This window comes from Sylvia atricapilla, chromosome Z (assembly GCF_009819655.1).
Source record: "Sylvia atricapilla isolate bSylAtr1 chromosome Z, bSylAtr1.pri, whole genome shotgun sequence".
Lineage (NCBI taxonomy): Eukaryota > Metazoa > Chordata > Aves > Passeriformes > Sylviidae > Sylvia > Sylvia atricapilla.
This window is the reverse complement of record NC_089174.1, coordinates 79,646,917-79,673,322: the sequence shown is the minus strand read 5'-3', so window position 1 is coordinate 79,673,322 and position 26,406 is coordinate 79,646,917. Positions and strand designations below refer to the sequence as shown.

Sequence of the window (26,406 nt, the reverse complement as noted above, 5' to 3'; positions counted from 1 at the left end):
TCAGTAACTGATTTATTCTTATTATGTTAGTAATTAATGTCTTCATTTCACTAACCATTAAGCATTATAGAAGACAAAGAAAAAATTATGAGAATTTTTAATGTGTATTATGTGTAAGATTAACTGCTTAAAGGATCAGTTGTGTTAACGTGAAGTCTTTGAGTTCATCCATAGTGGTGGTTTCTTAGCATGAAAATCTTGCCATTTGGTTAGACTATTAAAAATTGTAACAGAAAAAAGCATAGACAATCACCAGAATTCTAACAAGATTTTCCATATTCCAGATATTCTTTAGCCTTAATGATGGCTTTTGAAACGCAAACTTTGTGCACCAGAAAAAGCATGAGAATAAAGCTTCTGCATCATAAGCAGCTGTTTTGATAGCTGAATATGGAGCAAATCTGCTGCTCTTAATCATTCATCTGGGAATGACTGGTAATAGAGGAGAGCAAGCCAACAGCTCTGATCACAGATGACCAATAAACTAATGGTCAGCAGTGGAGAGCACCTGTTCTTGTGTTCCACTGCTCATCAGATTTGACCAGCTCCTGCAGCATTATCTGGGGGCTGTGCTGACCTCTTGCAAACTGTGCTGACTCAAAAATAACTACTGCCTAAGGCAATTTTTTCACTCAGCAACATGATTGCTTAACTAATAGCTGTATTTTCTGAAAGAGATGCTTGCTGGTCATGGGATGGGTCAGGAAAGTGACAATCTAGGAAAAGAGATAAAAGAGGAATGGAGGGGGAAAAACTGCAGAAATGGCTAAAAGCAGTGTGATAAGGACAGCATACCTATGCTCATCTAGGAGTTTTCCTTTTATGAGTATTACCCTTTCACTTTTGCTCCCCAGATTTAATCTGTTTTACAGAGTAGCAGAGTAGTATTTACCTTGTACTATAACTGTGACATGTAACAGTTTCACATCGTCAGCATACCATAAATATGCCAGGTTTTTAGAAATATTCCTGACAATAAAGGACTTGAGAGTTATAGTTGTTCATGAAGTAATTTGTGCATCCAGTACAGGCAGGACAAGTGGAATTACAGTTGTCATTATTTGCTTCACTTCAATTACTACATGACAAGCAACACAAAATTCAAAAATACTAATCTTCTTTACTTACCCGACCAGTGATGGAAAAGAAACAAGAATGTAAATGAGTTTTATGCCAGTCATAAACATTCTGTCTGTCCTTCAGAAGTTGAAATTAAAAGCAGCTGATACAGATTCAGGGCTTTTTTTTTACCTTGTAACAATTGCAAATTCATAATGTACACTTCTTCCCTTTCTTCAGTACCCATTTTGGTTAGAACCAGAAAAAACTGCTCTGCAGAAACTTTAAACTAAATGTAGATACTAAGTTTCATGTTCAGCTTACCTTCCAAAATTGGCTGGCAAAAACTCAAGAAAAGCATCATTCAGGTACAGCTGTGTTAGGTTTAACAGTTGAGAAAATCCATCTGGCAGCCTATATAGAAGTAAAATAACGCAGTATCTTAGTTTCAATTATATTCAGGGCATTAAGGAATATTTTCTTAAGCAACAATATAGTACTGATGTCCTACATACTGATAAAATTTAAATTAAGAAGGTGAATTTCTTTAAAGTCACACTAGGTAGTTTTTCTCCAGAAGATGAGTTTCAGAATTATTTTAAGTATTGAGAACAATGTCTACAGGCAATAAAAACTACAAATAAAAGTAGTCTTGCTACGAACTTGTGATCTCCTGACATGTAATGTGAAGAAGGCATTAACTGGGAACAACAGGATAAATTAAAAAGTACACAACTCCTTTTTTCCCCAGAAGACTATGTTGTATCTCTGGCAGTGGAGATTTCTGGCAAATTAGTTCTATCACTATAGTAGAAATGCATATTAAACCAGAATTAATTTTTGTTATTAAGAAAACTCTTTGCATATTTCTCTGCAGCCACAGAGAAGTGACGGATTTTAACAAGCTGACAAAGCTACATGGTACAGTGAAGGGTAGTCCATATAGCCTATTACCTTTGGCAAAGTACTTTAATGAGATAGCTATACTCGACCACAGTGCCACAAGGTTAATGAAGGTATTTGTCAGGGAACTCTGCTCTCGCCTCCAAGGGCTGGCACATGTCTTGAGGCAAATTCAAGACTCAGTAGTATTTGCACAAAATATAGAACATCAAAAAATTTACAAACTTACTTTGAAATTGGATTTACGCTTGCCTCAACAACTGTCAAGACTTTACAGTTTTTTATATTTTCTGGAAACTCCTGTATGCCTGCAAGATACAGAAAGAGGCAGAAAAATAGCCTTTAATTATCAGAATCCAGCACATGCATAAAAATTATGCACATGAAACCACTAGCCATAAAAAACTTTGACTCATTTAGCAAGCAGTGAACTGTTTTTCTAATGTCTCACATTTCACATATAGTTTTCATTAAAGAAATACTCTTATGCAATATATTTTTTTACTATACTATTCCTACAGCTTTTCATGTTTCAGGTTAGCAGGAAGCTCACCAAACTACAAACATACAGTACAATAAATTCACATTGCTTATTGCCAAATATTGAAGCACTTGCGCTTTGGAATGTACTTAAGATGAGAACCTCTGTCCCAGTATAATTTATTTTAAAAAAGGCAACCACTTGGTTGCATGAAGTTTCAAACAGGATCTGTTTATCAAATCCACGGTTTGTATAACATCCAGGTGAAATGGTAAGGCTTCAAATTTTTACAAATTCACGGTTCTGAACAGATATCCACCCCAAAATGTGATGTATGCTTGCTGTTAGCTCCTAGATCATGAAGAGAGAAGGACAAAAAATGCTCTAGGCAGACTTACGTTTGAAAATTAAAACAATAAGCAAGCTCCTTTTTTTCCATGGTTATCTCTGAAAATGCGAGAGTGGAGCTGCATTCCACATATCTACCAAATCTGTATTTGTGAGAAACTGATAAAGCAGGCATTGAATATGTGTGTTTTCAACACATCAGAAGGAAATCAATATTGAATCACTCCACCACGCAAAATCTTTACCTCCATCTTTACTATATACACCATAAAAAAATTAAACTAAAACCCCTGCTATCACAACTGCAGTTGCTTTTGCAACATTATGTTCTTATACTCTAATACAGGTGTTTTTATTTTAAATATATTTGTCCTAAATACAATACAACCATACTGGTATCTTTCTACTTGGATTAAGAATACACTCTTGTTTGCAACAAAAAAAACCCCAAACATACGCTAGTAAATAAAGCTAGTTTTGTATTACTTTTTCTTCCTTTTTTCATTTTTTTTAAACTAAACCTTAGCTCTTTGTCTTTGAGTTAATGCATGTAATTATGTTTGTGAGTGCTTTATCAGGTATGTGGAAAGTGCAACTGAACCCAGAGAACACGAGCCCTAAGAAGGAACTATACTCTGAATGGTTGTTTGTAGATTAGTGAGAGCATGAAATTTCATGCTGCTTGAAACAGCATTAACCATCCAGCTGCACAGAGAAAGACAAGGGCAGCATCATATCTCATTCAGGTTGGCAGGTAAAACCGCCATGTCTCTCCATGTATCTGTTCTGAGAACATGTGGTGAAGCACCAAATGCTAAGTAATGTTTTTACTTACATAAGAAACTGCAGAATAATTTATGTTAGCCTAAAGTTTGATTCTGTGTGCAGTAACAAGACTGACCTGGTACATCAGGACTTAAGAGATGGCAGTAGTAACAAAAGAAAAGTAGTGACAAAATACAAACTTTAAACAACTGGCAATAATGAGTGGGAAAGCCACTGTGCTGACTCTTCCATGAATTCAACTAAAACAGTGACACCATTTCTTTCAAACTAGACTTTTAGGTCTTTCTTGACAGGAACTTGTTTGTCATACTACTGTTGAAACTATTACTTTTGACTCATAGCGGATATTGTACTCTGTTACTGAAAGGTGAAAGGCAAGAAAAAGCATGACATTCATTTAATCCAGATGTTTAAATACATCTAAGTATCATCAACAGTTTTGGGAAATAACTTGCTAAACTCAAAAGCAGAAGGAACCAGGAAGAACAGAACCATTAGTGATAATACAGGCCAACATTTCTGACATTTCTGGCTGAGTAACATGCATGTTCATGCATATGCACAGGTGTAAATAAATATACAGCTTTATTTATATGTGTGTGTGTGTGTGAGAGAGAGAGCGAGAGAGAGAGAGTGCATGTTCATGTGTGTGAGTTCAGCCATGTCAAGATTTCTGGGTCTGTGAGTGGAATCAAAGAAGATGGCAATAGGATACCAACTTAATTCATTTCATTATTCAGTACAAAATCAAAACTAAAAAGGTAGTATTTATAATGTTATAAAGTCTCATTTCTGTAAAGCAGTACTGTTATTTTCAAGTCCAAGAAAGATTAGGAAACTACAAATGACAGACTAGAACTGTACCTTATCTACAGCTGTTATATACTCTTAGTACAAAGAGAAACATACTCCCAAGAAAAGATATACATTATCTTAATTCCTGTTGTAGCAATAAACCTCTTCCAGGAAAAGGAATATCCATACATAGAAAACATCTAACATGACACAATACCCTGAGCCTGTAGAAATGAAGTTACAGACAATTTGTATGAAGTGACCTTCCGGTGTCTGAAAAATAAATCAAGACCTCTTTATTGCTGAGGATACAAGTTTGCCTTCTTAAAATAAGCATTTATATTAATCAGAGAAAACAACTGCTAAGCTCTTCCTTGGAGGCTGAGCTATGTCTCAGACTCACTCTGTGCTCTTTATTTGCTGTTTGAATCATGCTGAGAGATTCTCTAAGCTTAGTTTTTCTGAGAGATGGTCTTAGAGATGGCCTTGGCTGGGTTCTTGGATGAAAGATTCCTGTAGTCCAAAACATTAGACCTTATGTTTGTAATATTAATATTAGTTTCCACTGTCTGTGTCATGAACTCATGGAAGCACAGAAAGCTTACATTTCTGATAACTACCGAAAAATCAAAACAAATAGCACATCTACAAGAGGGGAGAATGTCAATGTAAGCTTACTCTCAAAAGAACAGCCAAATAAAATATTAGCTATCCAAATACAGACATGTTAAATCAGCATGCTTTTATACATAATCAGAGGACACTACAGTAGTCCCCTATTTGACTATGCCTTGGGCAAGAAGCAGCAACAGTTTTGACAACAAATTAGAAACAGAAATTCAACTGATAGGAGAAACCTAACAATGAGGGAGACTGGGAATTAATTTTGCTTCTTCTTCAAGCCAGAATCATTATGGTGTATACCATCTTAACCAATCTCACTCAGTACTTCAGTACAGATAAATGGCCATCATTCAAAAGAGCACCACACTGAGAATGACAGCATGAAATATAGCTCATATTTGTAATACACAACCAGAAGGTAGGGAAAAAAGAATCAGGAGACTGCTACTCTACCACTTGATAAGAAGTTGCATTTACTAGATGACTACATAACAATGTTCTGACTACTCCCTTTTCCTCAGCTATACTTTGCCTGTATGCTATTATTTTTGGATAAGTAATCCTTCCTTTCTCCCACCAAGAAAAAAGCAAGTAAAAAGAAGAATAAATAAGAAGGCAGAGAGACATGAGAAAAAAATACAGGGAAGGAAGAGGAGGTTGTAAAGAGGGCTTTGTAAGGGAATTGTTGCTTTTCTGCCTTTCATCTATCCTCAGTGTTCTGAATCTTCTTGCCCATTAAGGAAGCTCAGCAAATCTTAAGGGATTCTGTGACTACATATTTCTTCACTCATTTTTAACACTGTGTTAGCTAGTCCATTTCATAGCCAACTCAGTCCTTCCATGAACCGTTCATTAGATGAGTAGTGCAAATTGAGATCCACATTCCTTTCTAAATCCTATTTTTCTTTTAGGGTTTTTACTGCTTTCTCTGACTACTGATACTCAAGGATTATAAAAGAGAGTGCAACAGATCACCTGGTCTGTTGCAGCCTTATTCCACTTTCACTGGAAAGCATTATATGGACAGGTTCTTCAATATCTTCATTTTGTACTTTACATGGTTACTTGTTGGTAATTACTATGCCCAACACATTTCAGTGCTCAGTTGGCTTAAAGGTCACACTATTTTCCAAAAAATACAAACCATCATGCCTGTGGACACTAACATTTGCAGAGCACAGTAGGAGAAAACACCATTTGCTGATCATCTTTAACCACCAGATCCAAACTGAATTGGGAGCAAAGTTCTTTTTGTAGTGTAGTTTAGCACAGAAGTTAGATTTCTGTAAAGTTAGATTTGTGTAAAAGCCTTTAGCATTTATTTGCCTGTTCCTTCCTCCCTGATTTCCCAGATTTCAAGTATACTTTTAAATTCACTGGATAGTTTCTATCAAAAACAATGCCAACTCCCCTCAACAACACCCCACCCCCCCAACAAAACAAAAAAACAAACCAACAAACAAAAAAGAAAACAAACAAAACCCCACGCAGTCCCAAATAAACACATAAAAAAACCCTACCAAAAAAACCCCAAAACAAAACCTAAAAACCCCCCAAAACAACACAAACAAAAGTTAAAACAAACACAACAAACAAACCAAACCAACCCTGAAAGAATGTTTAAGAAAATTTAGCAGTAAGGTAAGGAAGAAGAACCTAAAAGTTTTGTCTGGATTAAGCCAAAAGCAGAAAGCATTCATCATTCAGAATTCTACTTGGCAAAACCTCACCATCTAACCTTGTGTTATTCAATCACGATCCAAGTCCAGCTGTGGCACATGTCCAAAGGACATACCAAAAAGGTCATACAGGGATTTCGGGTCAACAGACACAAATCTGGAGGTAATCAACCTCAGTTCTTCGTCACATAACATGACTGAAATACAGAATTTCAACTGATTTCTAACTCTTTGGAGAGCAATGATTTTTTTTTTTTTTTTTTTAATAGCCTGTCACAGCAAGTGTGCTCAAATGTCCTTCTGCCTGGATTAAGGACTGTAAGCATAATTGGGGTCCCCCTCACCATCTGGAGCTACACTCATCTCCTCCCTTACACAGCATAATCCTCTTCAATCACTAGAGTCAGTGCAGCATGCAGAGCAGGAGAAAAAACTGAGACAATTTTTTCTCTCCCTCAGATAAGATTTTTTCTCACTCAAATATTGGCAATTCTATAGCTACAGAAAATTGTGCAAATCAGATCCACTGTTGGCAGAATTCTGTACTGCAATGGATCTCAGAGCCCTGTACGCTCCTGCTTCAGCCCTAATGCAGATGGGGGCTTGCTCTGCAGCTCATACTCTGGTCATACCTTAATTCAGAAACAAATACTAAAACTAACATGTCCAGACATCAGTTATAGAAACCACCACTGCTATACAGAAGTGGCAGTCCCTACTGATTTGTAGTACTATTCGTAGCGAGTCACACCTCTTGTTACAGATAAAAATTTTGAATAAGCTTAAACAGGAGCAAGGAAGCAGTATTGGTTCAATCCCTAAAATGGACAGAGCAAGAAAATCACCAACACATGTGAGACTTCTAGAAGCCATATGAGAGATGTTCCCATAGGAGTCTGGAGCTAGACCTCTCAGTGTGGAGACAATCCGAGGGGGAAAAGAATTCTCTCCAAACAACAGGCACGCTAAAAAGCTCTCTTGGAGCAAAATACATGAAACTACAGCCTGCTGTGCACTTACTCCACTCTGCACTCTTGCAAGTATAGAGAACAAAGAGGCAAACATACAGGTTCAGTTTGCATGAATACAAATTACCTACTTTCTTCCCTCAGCAAGTCTGCTTATACAGAGTCTAACTTCTGGGCAAGAACTCCACCACAAAAAGAGAAGCTGCTATTTATTTGTTCGTCCCCTCAGGCCTCCGCTACAACTGTCCTTCAAGCCCATATGGACTTACCACAGCAAAATATTTTTAAGAACGTATGCCACAAATCTCCCAAAGAATATGAAATATCTGTTTTTATGTATTTTACTTTAATGTGGGATTGCTGCATACCTTCTGAACTAAAACCAGTACTTTTCATTATTCAAAGTAAGCGGTGAATTAGAACCCAAACAATTCACTGCACAGCACTGACCCACCCACCCCTACTCCTATTCCCCTTCCTGTATTTTCTCCTTGCTGAAGCTGGTTTCAGACCCACCAGCATCTCATGTTTAGAGGAGATGCAAGGCTCATGTGTAGAACAGCAGTAACACCTTTTCAATTACAGTTTTGTGGGTTTGGGGATTTTTTGACTTTTATACACATGTACTAGCACAGTGCAGCAAATGCATAAGAGTCTTCCAAGCATTCCTCCTCAAACCATTCGGAAGACTTTCAATTTTCAGAGTAAGGTCTCTCTAGGTCTGTTCTAGCCATGTCTCTTACATAATGTAAATGAGAAGGAATATGAGTAGCAAGACAGGTTTCTCAATACATGTGAAAAAAAAGAATAGCAAATAATTCTTGAGTAATTCAGCCAGGCTTCTTGAAGACATGCCTGACACACTAATTTACATAAACCAAAACATGCCAAGGCAAGGCAAAATTGCAAAATGTGAAACACTAGGGAGAGTTGTCAACAGCTGTGGCCATAACCCTGGAAAGTTTCCAGGGTTACATGGTTTTCAATCATGTCTAATTCATGGATGGAATTCTGTCAAGCACCCAGAGAAGAGCAAAACATAACCACTGGAAGCTGCTTTGCTTTTCCCTGCCCTGTCACCCACTACCCTGGACGCGGAATCAGTGCTGTGTGTCCAGCCACTTTTTGCTATTAAATGACAACTGCGACTCAAAGCACAGCCTGTTACAGAAATAAAGATACAAGCTTCTCATTTAGTGAACTGGAGAGGTGCATAGTGACAGTGGTGACACCACCTGTGGCTACAGTAAATTCTGGGCAGATTAGGCACCAGATTTGAGCTGGGGAGGAGGTTCCTGGATTCAGGGGAAACTGAGTAACAGCTGAGAGATCTATCAGGACTGCCAGGAAACAGCCAAGTCCCAGCAGTTCTTGCAAGTGAGAGAGAGCAGTGGAGAAAGCAATAGCCAGGGGCTAGCAATCATAGGAGACTTAAACGGGTCCAGTGAGTGTGAGTGACTTGGAGTGTGAGGAGCAGGACACTTCCTTTAGAAGCACAGGGGTCTGCAAGGCAGTGCACAAGGAAGGGCACAGAAGAGGAGCCACTCCATCCCACTGAGTGGTTGTAATAGTGGGGGGAGACAGAGACATGACACAGCACTCCAAGGTTCGTGCAGGACAGAGCTTTTATTGGTGGGCACAGCTCTTTATACAGGCTACTGCAAAAACACTTGACCCTGATGCCTGTGATTTGGTCACCACCCAGCTCACTGGCCAGTAGTTGCCTGCTTAAGTTCATCATCAGGGATGGGCTGGAATCCACTCTCTGTAGCCAAACCCCTCCTCCTCTTACGAGGCATACAGACCATCTGTATGCTGTCCTAAGTGGTCAACATGCAGCAAACCTTTTCGGTAACAAAACTGGTGTCTACTCATTCCAACTGCTGGGCTGAGCATGAAACCCAAAGAGAAAGGCCACAGCCTCCTCAGGTAGATGCCTATACCAAAACAGACCTGAAGTCTCAGAGAGCCATCCAAACCCTCAGCTGCAGGGAATGCCAGAATCTGGGAGCCCCACTAGAACCCAAAGGCAGAGTTAAATGCCCAGAAGACAAGCTTCATTGTGTAAAATGCTCAGTAGGCAGCATACCATCTGGGAATCTGAGCAGGCCACTGATGCCAAGATTAAGCTCTCACACAGGCAGGGTGATAACGCTCCCCTAAATCCTTGGGAGCTGAAGGTAAGTTAACCCAACCTGAGCAAGTAGGATCAGCTAATACACAAGGCAAGGGGAAACAGACTCTTGTCTCAGCTCAGAGCAGGAGAAAGAATGTTGCTGTGCTACCAATCTGCCCCTAAAAACAGCTATGATGTTCTGGAGCTAGAAGGAGAAGAATCTAGGATAGGTAGGTAACATCCAGAAGAAGAGAATTCTGCTAAATTTGTATAATCACCTTCAGGGTGACCTAATTACAGCATTCCAGTACCTGAAGAGCCATACAGAAAGGCGGAGATGGACCTTTCACAAGAGCGGGACATGGGGTGGATGGAGATACATTTAGATTTGATGCTAGGAAGAAAGTCTTTACTGTGAGAGTGGTGAAAACTGGTTGCCCAGAGAAGCTGTGGATGCTTCCTCCCGCGAATATTTAAGGTTGGGTTGGATGGGACTCTGAGCAACCTGGTCTGGTGAAAAATGTCCCTGCTTCTGTCAAGTAAGTTGAAATCAGATGCTCTTGGAAGCCCCTTCCAACACAAATAATTCTATTCTATGATCCTATTTGATGCTGTCTTTACATGTAAATCCATATCTACAAACCCCATAATTACTTTTACAATACCCTTTCTTGTGTTACAGACATTTCTTTTGAGTCCAAGCAGACATTTTTAATAAACCTATTTCAAAATTTCAGATACACTCAAATTTCACATTCAAAACCTTATCTGCATTGAAATTTTATTCCATTTGCCCCCTCTCTTACACACAGAGATATTTTTATTATGAACAGACAGATTCTTTTCAGTACCATCAATATGAAAAAATGTATTTAAGAAAAAGTACTACCAACACTCAAAAAACCCCTTTAAATAGAAGGGCTGCCTACATTGAGTGCACATTTATAACCTCTATACAGTGATACACTATCACAGAGATACAGACTCAGAACTCTGCAGCAAATCAATTATCTTTTATTTCACTATCACGGATGATTTAAAAACCCTGGTCCTGTCCGTCCTTCTGCCAGTAGAAGCAGAGAAACAGCAAATTTACAGCAAGTTATTTTGTATTCAGGATCTTCCTGTCTTTTTTCCTGCAGAAAATAAAACTTGGATTTGTCTCCCTCCCTCTCCCTCCCTGTTCATATTACTATGAACAATTCTCAATTTGTTGGAAAAGCCATATTCCTAAACATACCAGATGGGCAACATAAAACTGGATAGTTTCTTGAATTTTCATTCTACAATGCCACAACTTCTGGCACAAAGCATATTAAAGATAGTTTGCCAAATCAACAGATTATTTTAGAACACTGAAGAAAACATATTTGGTCTAAATTTGCATCTGTTAACAAAATTCTTTACAGGAATAACTTTATAGGCAGATATGCCTGGAGGCAGGAGGATGAGGGGAGGGGAAGGGAGTGTTTTCTTAGGTTTAGTTTGTCTATTTTTCCATGAAGATTCCTTGTAATCCAGATTAACAAACTGACATGAGTAAATTTGCTGGAACATCACTGTGAAAGAAATATCTAAAAAGACTACTGAAGGTACTGTTATTTCCAAGGCCCCAGATTACTCTTGACTTTCCTAGTAATTTCCTCATCTTGCTGTTTAATGCTCCAAAGGCCTGAATAATATGCAACTTAAAAATTCCATATTTTTTCTTTCACCACCTGCACATAGGGAAAAATAGATTATCACACACTGTTTCCCACTAGACTAACCCCACAGACACAAGCAATTTCAAGTGCATTTCTCAAGCTTCCAGGAAAGCCTGATTTTCCTGGCACTCACCTCATTCTGTTCCAGCCTTTCAAAGCACTTGATTCTAGTAATCTGTAAATCTAACTCTTCTGTACATTTAGATATGCCACCAGACACTGCACATAAATGCTTTCCCCTTCTTCAAAGAAGAGGCAAAAATATCTCCTTGACAGCCTTCCACATTGCCCTAGATGCATGCTAAGGCACAAGGAAATTATTGTTCCCTAAAGTTTAACCCCAAAAGACACTCACTTGGGGGTTGGTGGGTTGAAAAATGGTGTTGTGGGGTTTTTTTTGGAGGGTGGGGTTTTTTCCCTGTACAACTATCAATACATAAGTAAATCTGTCATACAGGATTCAAAACGTTTTGATTTCCTTTAGCCTCATAAATAAAACATTTATTAAAATTATTTTTTCTACACTGGTCTCACATTCAGTATTCTGCAATTTCTCTTTAAGATGTAACCATCCATCAGGTTACAGGGGTGGGAGAAAAGGCATCTCTCAATGCTTTGTATAGTGCAGGATGTAATTTCTGGTACAGGAATGCAGTTCATTTGTTCAACTATCATTTCATCTTTGTGACTAGGATAGCACAAGGCTTCAGCTAAAAATTTCAAAGCTGAGGTGTCTCTGGAAAGAAGCAACAAAATACTTCTGATATTAAGGTTTCACAGTAGCCTTGGAATCAGGTTAAAATGCCTTAAAAGGACCGTGGATGTCCTCACAATGAAAAAGCTACAGATTTTATTGACTACCACCAACAATAAAAGCAGAGTTAAGTCTAACTCGAGTCTATGCTTGCTGCACATATAGCAGCAATTTGGTATTTTTAGGCTGCACTCACGCCACAACCACTTCAGCAGCCATGGATAATACATTCCAGACCACACTCTTGTACAAAGACTTCTGTATGCTCCTCAACTAACAACCATTATAGACTTGTACTCTAACTCAGCACTTGTCTCAAAACATACATCACTTTAAACAGTAGATAAACTGACAGAGAAGTAATTAAATGAAGACGTAAATTAAAAAAACACCCTGTCTGGCCCAAGGAGGCCCAATAAGAGAAGGTGCTGCACGCTGGGAATGTACAGGGAAACATCCATGTCTCCTGGCTCCCTGTATTTTACTAAATTTTCCCTAAATTCTACTTCTGGTCATTGTTTGAGACAGGATGCTAGATTAAAAGAATCCTTTTTCTGATAGAACATTATTAAATATTCTTAAATATCAGCATTTGCACATCTGTTGTGTCTCTGTTACAGTGTTTTATATACTGTGTGTGTATAAGAAGCCAAACACATTTAAGCCAGAAATTAAATGGGCAAGATTTTTTACCTGCTATTAAAGCACTATAAAGGCTGATTTCTTGGACTAACACCTTTTATGTAACAGATCTGCTACCTTGAAAAATTTCTGCGATTTTGATCTTTCATCTAAACATCAAATATTAAGCACACACATATATATTCATATAATTCTACTTGGACAACTGGATGGTCTCCCATACAACTGGTCTCACTCTGTGAGCCAGACTGCAATTCATTAAGTAATCTGGAAACATTTTAAATTTGAAGCTCAGTTTTTCATTTTCCTATCAGCTCTTTAGAAAATTAAATACTTTGGTCATTACATTTGATTATGCCTATGCCAGAAACAGCTCAAATATTTTACATGAAAGTGCTATTTCATGTATACTGGTATTTGAAAACTGAAGTCTATCATTCTAAAAATGCAACTTTTAAAAATAAATGCATATTTGATGTCAAGGTATCTGCACTTCATGATTTAGCCCAATCCATCTCAGAACGAAATACTTAATGGTATATCAATACTTCAACTATCACCATTCACTTGCCACAACCACAGGTATCTGAAAACCATTGAATTATTTTAGAATTCGGCATCACTCATCATCCTGCTCTTTTTGGGGACTAATCTCCTCTGATTATGGCTTTTTATAAAGGAAAAGCAATTCTTTCCACAGAAGCCCACTGCTTCCACATTCTATTCTTTTGACACATAACAGAAAAAGGAAAAATTGCAGATTTTTATAGATTTTGCTACTCTTAGAAAAGTAGTAAAATATCTCAAATTTGGCTCTATTATAGACACTCATCAGAACAATGAGAAAGTGAGCAGTAAATTCTTACAAAGAGAAAAACAGACCCAAGGGAAGAGAGTAGGCTTGCAGTTGTCAACAGAAAAATTTTCTATCGTTGCAACAGTGGAGAGCTAAAGAGAAAGGGCAAGAATCACCAATAAATGAGGCCTCAAATAATACCAAATTTATTACAGGATAAAGAGCAGCATTTCTTACTTCACCGAGCAGGAACAAGCAGGGACTCTAATTTGTTGGTTTTTTTCTTACTTTTACAGAGGTTTGAAAACTACTGGAAGACAACATGTCCCCAGCAAACAAGCTTGTGACCTCAGAACTATTTTTTAGGCGGAACACTAGTCAGAGAAGCTATCCAAATTGTGATAAGTCTGACACCAAGCACATGATAATAGTTTAAATAAGCCTGTACCGCCTTCCATTTCTCTGAAGGGTGTTAAAAAAAACCCAACCTCTAGAAAACAGATTCATAGTTTACTGGGATAGCGTATCATATGCCTTAGAGGAACAAGTGCTCTTTCAGCACTGAACTCTGTAGGCTTAGTTGAGGGCCATGACATTTTAGACAGACAAGTAGCTCCCTGACTTCAGCTGCCTTTTTATGTACATGAGCTATGGAATTTGCCAACAGCAGCACTCAAATCCCCTTTTACTGCTTTTAAGTCTTCTGCATTGAGAACTTGTGTTGCAAACAGTTAATACTTTCAACAGTTCAGTCCAGGACAAAAAGATGATTCTTCCTCTCTTTTGTGTTACTGTGACAGTTTAAGGCCAGCATTCTTTAAGAAACACTATCAATCCACTTGTACCAGGAACAGATCAGTAACAACCAGGTCAATGTATCACACTAAATGCTGTGTTCATTAAGCAGAGATAATAGAGTAACAGTTTGAATACAGACTGGGGTACAACAAACAACCACAGAAAGTATCAACATCTCAGCAACTGGAATGCTTTTTTACTAAAACAGAACTTACTTCTCATTGGAGTCATAATTAGTTAGCAGCCCAAATAAAAAAATATAAATTGAATTATTCAATCTTCGAAATATTTATGTAATTCTTATTTTCAAGTATTATTTCAATGAAGTATCCTCTTTAAATTAGTAAGACAAAGCTCTTCCATTCTCCTCAGTTAGCTGATTTAACTTCTCAAATAAGTCACACAACTAAGTTTGATGACAACATTATTTCAGTTTCCTCACAGTTGCACATATCTGCCAGCTTACCAAAGCAGCACACCATCAGTAAAACCCCACATAAACAATATTTGGTTGACAGCATTTCATAACTTTTAGTTATGTCTGACTCACCCAAAATGCTAGATTTTTACCAAGTCAGACCAAGTCATGTCTACGGATACATACACTTCCCCATGCAACAGATGTTATCATCCCTAGAGGAGGACAGCTAGGCAAGTCCTACTATACTACAAAATCCAACAGCTTATTAAAATAAACCAAAACAATTTTTCACATGAAATAAATTATACCAATAAAATCCAGCAAAATTTGTAAGTTCTTTTGCAAACGCTTTTCAGTATAGTGACAGATGACAAAAGTTCCTAAAATTAATGTTTGAGCTTATATATTTTGAGAGAATTTAAAATACCAGACAGCCTTGTCTACAAACCAAACAGTATAAGAGATACAATTAAATATCACAACCAGTTCATAACAGAGCATCTTTTTATTGTAAGCAGTAATTTACAGTAGTAATTTTTAAATTACTAGCTGTGTACCTTCCAGAAACTATAGTTTCACTAGTGTCTTTGTAAAGTCAATGGTGATTTGCCTTCTAGTTACCTCAGTACAATAAGCAAAGTGACTTACCATTCTTGCTGACATCCAGTTCCCTGAGATTAATGAGATTTGCAATGGATGCTGGCAATGTGGTTAGATCATTGTCTGGCAAACTCAGCTTGTGTAGAGACTGACAGTTAAAAAGTTGCTATTGAAACAAAGAAGAAAGTGAATGTGATTTTCTATCAGTTTTCTCTATGTAGCTTTTGGTTTTAACCCCTTTAAACTTCTGACTTCATAGCCTGAAGACCAGGTTATTTGAAGTTTTTGACCACTAAAATTTTTAACTAGTTTCATTGAAAATTGAATTATATTACAATGCTTAAGAAAGCAAAAAAAATGTAGATGGCCACAAGGCAGCAGCTAGGCTTTATGCTTTCTACAAATTCCTTCCACGATCTTAGAAACTGTGACCTGTAGTTACATATAAACCCACAAGCATTGCAAAACATTTTGTATAACAGACATGCCATGTGACACCCCAGAGGTAAGTAGAGTTTATTCAAGAAAGAAAAGAAAAAAAAATTATAGATATATCTTTTAAAGTCAAATCATTCTGGAACACAGTATTTCAGTATGTACCCCTCTAAAAGCATAAACCTCATTTTGTTATGTCTTCCAATATCTTCCGTATTCATGCTTCCTACCTTAAGTATGAAAAAATCAAAAGAATTGAAAAAAATTGCGAAGTTTTGACTAGTGGAAGATTGAAACTAGTCAAAGTTCAAGCTAGCAGTACATAAAACTGTCTAATCTCTTCTGTATACATGCATTACCATCTTTATCAAATACTAGTCCAGAGCCAGATCTTTTCTTAAATGCAGGTTACCTAGAGATTCTTCCTCAAAAGTTCTACAAATTGACAAAGTAGGGGAAATAATCTTAATGTAATGGGAAAAAACCCTCAAAAGACAGGCAGGAGACTTACACATAGTATAAAATAAACATTTCTAAGAAAGCAGTTGAAAAGATTCATCTGAACAATTTATAATGAGAATTCCTTTCATGATAACTTTGGATAAGATGATTCATAAATACTCTGACTTAGTGATTTTCTCTTTTGGAATTCTGAGAAAAGATCATAAAGAACTAGGAAATGCTCACTGAGTTAAAAAAAAAAAAAAATTATCCTTATGACTATCATACCAACGGGCTCAGTTTGACCAAAAATTTTTGTGTCTCAATTACAAGGCCATTATTTGAACCAGAGACTGAACAAGCCCCATTCCTTTAAAATTTGCACATACTACCCCAGAACAGAAGCAGACATGAATTAGCAAGATGGACGGTTAAAGGAATGAGCTTTAACTTGTCTGCTGCTGCTTCAAATTCTTCAGAAATGTGTCTGTTACAACTCATTTATCATTATGGCTTTAAAGAGTTAGAAGTCACTAACGATACTTTGACGAGCTCAGGTGTTATGCAGCCATTCTCTAATTTCAGGAATATATACTTGAACTCTTTCCCTGGAAAGCAATAATCTAAACTCTGGAATCATTAGAAATTTCTCTGATAACGCAGGTCAAGGCACATGCAACACAAGGAATTGCAAGATCCCTAAAGGAAAATGGAGGGGGAAGGGAGGATGATGTCGACTTTGCAGTTGTTCCTTTTGTTGTTCTTTTTTAGTGTTTACATATTCATAATTACTAGTAGTAAGTTCAGGAAGCCACATAATTAAAGACTATTTTACTACAGAATTTTGATTTCTTCCAAATATCAGAGTGAGAGAGAAAAGTAAAATTGTTAGAGTTTGACCTCTTCAGCTCAACTGCACATTGTGGCACTTGCAGTAAACATGGTACTTTCTCAGATGTGATTTAGCATATTTGATGGAGGAGGACGAAACGAAATAACTCCAATTGCCCAGTCGATTTTGAAGCCGAGACTATGCACTAACATTCATATAAAGTCAATTCCTTCTCTACCACAATCTTTCTCTCCTCAGTTTGCTCATACTGTGCCCTCAACAAGTCAGCTAAAGGAGTTCTTCTGTAAGAACTGAGTTTTGAAATAAGCTGGAATTCTGAAAAGATTGAGAGCAATTAAAAAAATCCAACAGCCATGCTGACGGGTCATTTCGTTGATACGGTTGACAAGCAGCCCCAAAACAGTTTTGTTGTGACATACAAAGGCCAGATCACAAAACACTACTGGGGCAAAGGTGAGAATGGTAATGTCTTAACAGGGTTTCAGAAAACCAGAGAGGGCCTATTAAGTAACACACCCTTCATAATTAAAATGGCTTAATTAAAAGCCTTTTCCAGAGTTGGAAAGCTAAATAAAATAGAAAAGGAATACACTGAAACTCTGGCTCCATACTGGCTAGGATCATTCCAAATATTACAGGCCTTCCCCAAAGTTCCTCTATGGAAGTTTATTCATCAAATTTTTGACAAATGAGTTAAAAAATATCACTTTTGCTACCCCTAATCTCTCTGCTTGTGTTCTTTGCCATATTTGAATTTATATGTGGGGGTGTTTAGAAAATTGAAAGGGTAGCAAAAAATAATGACCAAAATTACTTAAAAGCTGGAAAAAGTCTTTAGTTTCTCAGAAATATGCCTTTAAGTATGACTTATTCTAATACAAAAACACATTAAACTGAAGCAAGTGTAGGCTATTATACATCCCTGCAGTTAAGAAAAAAACCCCAAAACTCCAAAAGGAACAAAAGATAAATGCTCAAGCAATTTCTAACCACATGGATAATTAAACCACAGACTATACCAAGGCAAGTGGTAGCCTACCCACTTCTCCGTGCACAGAATTACATTTATTAGCCAGTCTTTTCTGCTTTGTAACCCTTGAACCTCATCCGTTGCTTGAGCAATTTCATTCCAACTCATGCAACGAAATAGTTCAGCTGGAATGCATAAACTTTCAGTCTACCAAGGCTGCATCATGGCAAACTATTGCCCAAAACCTGAAGCTAGACACTATTAACTTCTACAATGCTGGTGTAAAGACTTAGTAAGTATACCTAAAAGGAAAATCATCCAACATACCTTTGGAAGCTCTTCAATCTGATTAGCATCTAAATACAGTTCTTCCAAGGTCTTTTCAAAAGTAAAAATCTCCTTAGGCACCTGTTCCAGGCTGCAGTGAGAATAATCAAGTGTAGTCACAGTTTCCTCCTCTCCACGCAGACAGCGGCATGGCACCAGCCGCAAAAACAAATTCCGCTTTGTTGTCATTTTCAGGCACTGTGGAAGGGAAATTGGTCAATTAAAAACCAAGACAACCTCAGAAACATTCACATGCAGTTTCTCAAACTTCCACCGGCTGCTAAATACTGAAAAGAAGTAGCACATATATGTACTTGTATATGTATTTGTGTACGCATGAGACACAGTGAGGAGCATGTACTTATTATCTTTTAAATTCAACAGAACTCTGATGACATTAAATGGGGTCAACACACCTACAGATACCAGAAGATGAAGCCAAAGTTTAGCCTATGACTTGTCAGTAACTAACACAGTCCTACACTGCAGAGAATCATAGAACTTTGAAACAGGCATTTCTGAACTGTCAATTGCATCTTTACAACACAGCTTATCCCACCTTTACAAAGGTTGGTGGTATATTTTTGTTTAGCACAATAAAATCCATCCTCTACAGAGAATTATAATCTAGCTATAAGAAATCGAATCAGAGCTTTTTTTGTACACGTAAATTCACCTACCTTAATTTCAAATCCCTCATTTAATGATAGAATACAATAAAAAGAACCAGTTTCTACCAACTGTTCTATTTGCAGTTTAAACTGAAAGGTTCCCAAGTGCAGAGATAACAACATGACCTCTTCTTGCAACTTCATTCCCTTTGGAAAATTTCAACAGATCTTGCTGTGCACACTGGAACAAGGAATCTTCACCTTGCTATGGGAATGTACCTTTCTTCTTCTGAACCCATTGTTACAACAATTCCCTCTATTCTCCATGATGTCTACATTATCCCTATTCAGCCTGAGAAAGCAAACCTAAATGCTGCTGACTAGCTAATCACTGACAGCATACACCAGCCATGTTCCTGCCTCTTTTCTCCTCAGCAACAGCACAAGTTTAGGTCTTTTTCTCTAATTAGCAATGAATTCTCACAAAATCTTCAGAATGTCACCTCAGGTTTCAAGTTCATCTGAAATTAGATGACAGACTCAATTTTTCAAGAAGGACCAACATATGCAGACCAACAACACAATCATGTCAGCTTCATTTCCTCAGGAAATTGGCCTAAAAATACATACTTCTCCAAAACAGCACTATTTATTTTCTCAATCAACTGCCAACACTCCAAATGAAAATATGCCTCTTTTATCTCCTTTTTTTTTTTTGAACTGCTGAAATTATATTTCAACTTCTGGACTAGTGACAGGAAACTTTCTCTTCCAAGTGCCAAAAAAGTCTTTCAGACACATTTAGCAGACTGCACTTCAACGTTCAGACAGTATGTTAATTATACAAGGAGAACATAAAATACCATGCCCATGGCACTATGTAAAGTCACAAGCAAGACCCCATTTCTCACTAAGACACAAAAACAAGTAATGCACTTGGATTTTCCTCTGTGTGCAACTTAGCTTCCCATATTCTTTACAGTATGTACATGTCACATGGCAACAGATCAAGAGACTGCTATACTTTAGTGTTTTCATTAACCAGAAGTAGAATTTATCACACAGGCTGTGAACAGACAGATTCTACATCTATCCATTAAAAAAAATGGAAAAAAACCTCCTCATTAGAACAATTAGATGTCAAAACTAATTTTTTAACAATGCTTCCATGTTGCTAGAATTTTGTTACAATGTTGATTATCAGAACACAGTATTTCCCATAAAAATGCAGCCATATTATTTAAACAAAAAGTGATCTAAAAAAATTTAAAAATACCTAACTGTATTGCAATACAAAGCATTTGGAGACTGCAAGTTTCACACTGGGGATTTCCACAAAACGGGAAAGTCAGCAAAACAGATAGCATAATCTCCTTCTGCCTCTTTCACAGGAACAGGCTCAAGAATGACATCCTCCAGCCACCCACAGACAGATGCCACAGATGCTATGGAAGCTGGTGTGCTCACTGGGTCAAAGTTACCCACGCCTTCTCCAAGCCTCTGATGCTGCACACGAAAACACAAGTTGAATTCCCTGGCCAACATCTAAAAACAAAAAGCCTTTGATAAAAAAGAAATTCAGCCTCATTTCACTAGTAGTTCAAAGAATGGCAAAGCTGTGGAAAAACACAATACTTTCAGAAGAAATATCAACAGCAGTCTCTTTAAATAGGAGTATAAACAGAAGAATATATGCCATGGAAAAAAGCACTGGAAGCAGCGATTGTACATGGGAGTTGATTACCAGAAGTCTGGCAGGGAAAGGCACACACACATATCCCACCAGCTACAGCTGTCAGTAAGTTCTTGACTTTGTCCAGCCATTTCAGCTTCTGAGAACTAGATTTTGAAAAGAGAATATTAAGAAGTCTACTACATGCTTCATATGAATAACAAAAAAAAAAAAAAAAAAAAAAAAAAAAAAAAAAAAAAAAAAAAAAAAAAAAAAGATACTACTTGTCATTCAAAACCCTCAAAAAAGCAGATTCATTACGCTGTTTGCCCCCTCTTTTTCAGTGGCTGTTCTTTTCACATGGAGTCCTACTTGTCCATGTCTCCACAGTTTCTGAAGCATCAAAACACAAAGCCGAACAATGCAAAACCCACATGTATCTAGTTTTCCTAACTTACTCCTTTATTTTGTAAGAGAGATCTTGAGCTTTTGGAACGCCTGGGGGAAAAAAGATCTGGCAAAAGATCACATGCATCCACAACACTGTAGACAGATTTGTAAACAAATGCCTCTACAACATCACAGCGCTGGGTCTTATCTCCTTCAGCTACCATGTCCCTTTAGGCACCTAAACTCAAGATCACATCTTAAGCCCAAATAGTCAAAACTCATATATAAGTATCAAATAAACAACCATCCCCCAAAGCTCTGGTTTGACCAACCTGGGCATATATCTAATTGTAACTCTTCAAAACCCTGAATGAACCAAGAAAGCTTCATTTAAGTGAAGGCAGGAAACTGCCAAGTGATTTAATTCAAAACGGTTTTATGTTTGTCCAGATTTTACTTCTACACATACAGGAAGAACTGTTTAACACTCCTGTTCGACAACAGAGATGGCTTCCAATACTAGGAAATGGGTGCGTCAGGATAGTGGCAGGAAGCATACCCCACCACTACTTCTCTACAATATATATTTTATAAACCAACAGCCAGACATACACACTTCTTATCTGTCTCTGTCTACCCATCTTGTGGTCAGCTGCCAAGCCAAAAAATTGTAATGGATGAAAGGAATCAGAAAATACAGAACAGAATCCACTGTTAGAACTATCAAAGAGAGAAAAATGTGATTTCACACACATGTGCTGTCCTTATTTTGCTCAAATAGGAACTTTTCCATGTTTAGTTTGAGTAAATACAGAGAATGTAAAAAAGGACAGAAAAGATAGTGATTTTTTTTTCCTGCCCATAAAACAGGCCAGTCTAGCAGGCAGAAAAATCTTGATTTCCTAATATACCACATCATCAGATCACCTGAATGAAGCACCCAAATCAAACAATGTAAAATTGTCTTGCAGACCTACAACATTGTGATGGCTTATTTTTCTCCACCACTTAACAACTCCAATTCTTTATGAGGTAGATATGATTAAGACCATGAAAGAAAAAACAAAGAGAAAACCCAAAACACAAACAGAACTCCCATGTTCCCTCAATCCACTAGAGCCTTGACAAGTTTACTCGAGGTTCAGTGTTCACAGCCAACAAGAAAATTATGACCTTTACATACTACTTGGGTTTCGCATTTTTTTTTTCACTTCTTGAATGAAAAAGATGGGAAAAAACCATCACTTTGCACAGGCTGCAGGTGTGTATCTGCTCCACCTTGGACAATGGTCTGCAGGGGAATCTGTTCTGTGCCTGGAACACCTTCTCCCACTCCTTCACTGGCCCTAGTGCCTGCAGGGTTGCCTCACATATTCTCACTTTTCTTGCCTGGCTATTGTTGTTTTTAATACTTTCTTAATATGTTAACACAGAGCTGCTACCAAGACTGCTGACTGACTTAGCTTTGGCCAGTAGTGGGTCTGCCTTGGTAATAGCTGGAATTAGTTCCATCAGCATGGGGGCAGCTGCAGGTAGCTTCTGCATGTGGTGAAGTCACACCTGCAGACCCCCTGTAGGATCCCAGAAGATAAAGGGCCAATGTGTTTGTCTCACACACCAATATCAGGGTGGCTGTGGCACCAGCCAAGGACTGTAGGGAACAACAGCCAAGGACTGTTGGCAGTAACACTGTGAGAAAGAACAAGATGTGACTGGACAAGGGGCCATACAGAGGTAGGACAGCTCTTTTCTGGGACAAAGGTCTTTGATTTACCTCCTGGAGATAAGCACAGCTCAGTACAGCACAGAGAAATGAGGTGGAGAAGCAGGCACAGAATGTATGGGGAGAGCAAGGCCACCAAAGCACCAAAACCCTCTGACCCATTTCCACAAGGACCTGGAAGAACAGACTGTGCATGATCACTGATTTATACACAAAAAATCCAAAACTTTTTTCTAAGTCAGGGAAAGCTTATGTATTAAAAAGGCATCCAAAACCAAGCATGGATGCCCCCAGACCCTGGACATCCCATTGGCTGGATCAATACAGGAGCCAAGACTGACTCCCTCTCTTATTAATGGCTCTCTCTATACATTAATGGCTCTCTATATGAATTTGTCTCTCTCTTTGTCTCCTCCTTTTCACTCTACCACTTTATCCAAAATCCACACTGCATACTTACATTAGTAGGTGTAGGACTAACATACTAACTTCTATGCCGTGTTTAATTAACTAACAAAACTTCTTAAGCTGTTGTGTAATTTAAGTTATTCCTTTTGAAAAGCATCTTGGGTTCTCCCTTCCCCTTAGAGGTGGGACCTCATACCCCACTGATTAAATCCTTGCCACCTACACCCAATACAAACTATAAACAGTAAAACTGAATAGAATGCAATCATGTAGACGATTGTAAAATGAAGCTGAAAAGAAAAGCATTGGTTTGAGGACCAATGAAAGAAAAAAAAAAGATTAACAGCAAGCTTGGATATACACTAAATTTTAATCCAGAAGAGACTAGCATCATTCAGTGACCACCACTCTTCCTTTGAACTCTGGTGATTGCCTGCATACTCCCATTACCCAAGTATCTGGCAGTCCAACATCTGTAGACCTGCCAGAAATCCATGGAACATTTTCAGTGTAACCTCAAGCAGAGCTTAGGATCACAGTAATTTTGTCCTCAGTCTATGTTAATTTGTTTTGAAAGCAGCAACAGTTTCACTGTATCATTTGTCCCTTAGATTTTTTGTCTGATGCTAATAGAACGGGATTGCTCATGGTCAAGAAAGCACTACTTTCCCCATCCAGGCCTCCTAAAAGGATGTTACATCAGCAGCAGCTGAAAATGAAACCAGCTATCAGATGTCTATACTGAAAGGCAAGGTGAACTAGGCACACAAAATACGAGTACTTTTCAATCCACCTGTCTACCAACCAGTCCAGAATTATGGAGCTGAGCACATGTAAACACAGAAAAGGGAAAGACTGTGTTGGGGAGTATGTAACCTAATATGCTGCCTGACAAACACAGAAAGGCTTAATTGGCCAACTGACAGAACATTTTCATGTTGAAACAAAGAATTTAAAAAAAAAAAAAAAAAAAAAAAAAAAAAAAAAAAATAAGGGTTTTTCTCTGCCTAAAGCAGCAACAAGCACCACAGGAGACACCAAAGCACTGACTGTGTGGTTTCTCGATGGGAGATGCTATACTGTGAAAAGTAACAGCACAATTTATATGAACGTTTTCCAGTTAAAAACAGCACTAATCCTCATTAATTTGGGAAAAACTATAAACAGCATAGTACTTCTGGAAAGAACACAAAACATCCTAAGTTTTTACAGTAAATGGAGTACAGAATTATTCACTCTTTAAACTAAAAGTACTTGGAACCTCTTACTCATCAGGAAATCATCTGGAGGATGGGAGAGGGGGAGGTGGGGAAAGTGTGTAGGGGGTGGCACTGAGGCTTGGTACACACTTCCCCTAAGATCAATCCAGTCCTCTTCAACAGGAAAGGTGAACTCTTAAAATAATAAACTGCAACCACCATTTTGCCCACCCTAGCTTGAAAGTGTCTTTCTCCTCAATAGCTTTTCTTGTCATTTTTGGGAACAGAAAGGATAGCTCAAACCTGATAGCCACTGGCAAGGACCTGAAACATGCAAAGACAGCCTGCACTGGGAAGAAACTTTCCCTTTTTAAGCAGTACTGGCATTCTCTGGTTGAGGTGGTGAAGTCTCATTTGGTGACACTGTCAACTTAAGGTGTTTTCAATTCTTCCTCCCTTCTCATCCAAACTATTTCTTTGTGTCTCTTCTAGGAAAAAAAATTCCCCAAACTGCACTGGTTATGTCATACATTTCACAGAATGAGACTGGCAAACAGATCAGTACAAACAAATGAACCAAAGTACTGCACTCTGGAAAAGGAACAGGTGGTTGGAAATAAAATGGACACCATTTTAATATAAAGCTATAGTCCAAAGCTCCCCAGTTCTGGCATAGAAACAAGGCTCCCCTGCATCCATGGCTGTGTCTCCTCATGCAGGCAAGAAACACCAAAAAAAACCCCTCTGCTTGTTCACAGACAGCATTCAGAGAAAAAGAAATAAAAGGCATTACTCTTGAAACAACAATAGTGAATGGTAACAACAGGAGGAAGAACATGTTAGTAAATACAGTGAATAGCCAATTGTTATATGAAAAAAAAAACATTAAGGATGCTTGCTAATTTTTTTTGAGAAAACTAAGAGAAAAGAGAGCACAGAAATTAGGATTTTTTACTGATCCGGCATACCAGAATGTAACCAAACCCAGCCATTCTCTACTCCTAGTTTGCCAAAATATCAAGTCAAAGCTTTTCCTGGGGTTAACTACTTCATAAGTTTTCAGTGTCTCTATATATTAACACAAATGAAAAAACCCACCTCAAACCATCCACCCATTTCCAAGGGCCAGGGCGGCAATATAATTTCGAGTAGTTCAGATAACTCGAAAATGCAACATCAGGTATGAACTCTGGAGACATTAGCTTAAAATATCTCTTTCATTCTATAAATAAATTCTAACCAAATTTCAATTTACCATTTCTGTTTTGCTTTGATTTAAAACAATCAGAAATCCTTTACACAATTAGAATATGAAGCTTCTCATCCAACCATATTATAAAAATCTCTTAACTTGTTGCAGTTGCAATGGTGTTACCTGTATCAGCAACATTTTCCTTGTTCAACAACAGCATTTTCCTGTTTTACTCGAGCTAAAGAATCTCCAGCTACATATGTGTTGCAACAGATATTTTTTAGCTGAAAAGTTTATCTAAACTGCCTACACTAAAACAAACCTCAAGAGTTAATTTTGACAAGTAAAACCCACCCACAGCATATCAAAAGAACTCTTTAGAATAATTGTTTTTATTTATTTTCTGCAATAAACCAGCCAGCAGTACTTGGCCTTAGTTTAACAATGACAAAACCAGAATAACTCTGTCAAAACAGAACAGAAGTATTATTTTTAAATTGAGCTGAAAAAAATCTCTGGCAAATAACTTACGTAATAAAATACTCTATTTCAAGTGCAGCCTTTAACTGAATGCAGTAATACTCAATATCCTTATAAGCCTAGACCAAAAAATCTGTAAGTCAGAAATATATGGGAGTATTTTTTGGAGAGAGACAACATGACCCCAGCACACAGTCCAAGAAGTTCCTGCAGATCATTGATGGTAATT

General features: G+C 37.7%; 1 protein-coding gene across 7 annotated transcripts in view; it reads right to left on the bottom strand.

The window, feature by feature from the left end:
• ERBIN (erbb2 interacting protein) overlaps positions 1–26,406 on the bottom strand; it is a 117,475-nt gene that overhangs the window by 44,891 nt on the left and 46,178 nt on the right. For all 7 annotated transcript variants that reach the window (XM_066338998.1, XM_066338994.1, XM_066338992.1 and 4 more), the window contains 4 exons: positions 18,503–18,700; positions 15,525–15,642; positions 2,192–2,270; positions 1,384–1,473 (listed from right to left, as the gene is read on the bottom strand). In XM_066338998.1, the coding sequence (XP_066195095.1) occupies positions 1,384–1,473; positions 2,192–2,270; positions 15,525–15,642; positions 18,503–18,691 (476 nt within the window). In that variant the 5' untranslated portion in view covers positions 18,692–18,700. The remainder of the gene's footprint in view (positions 1–1,383; positions 1,474–2,191; positions 2,271–15,524; positions 15,643–18,502; positions 18,701–26,406) is intronic.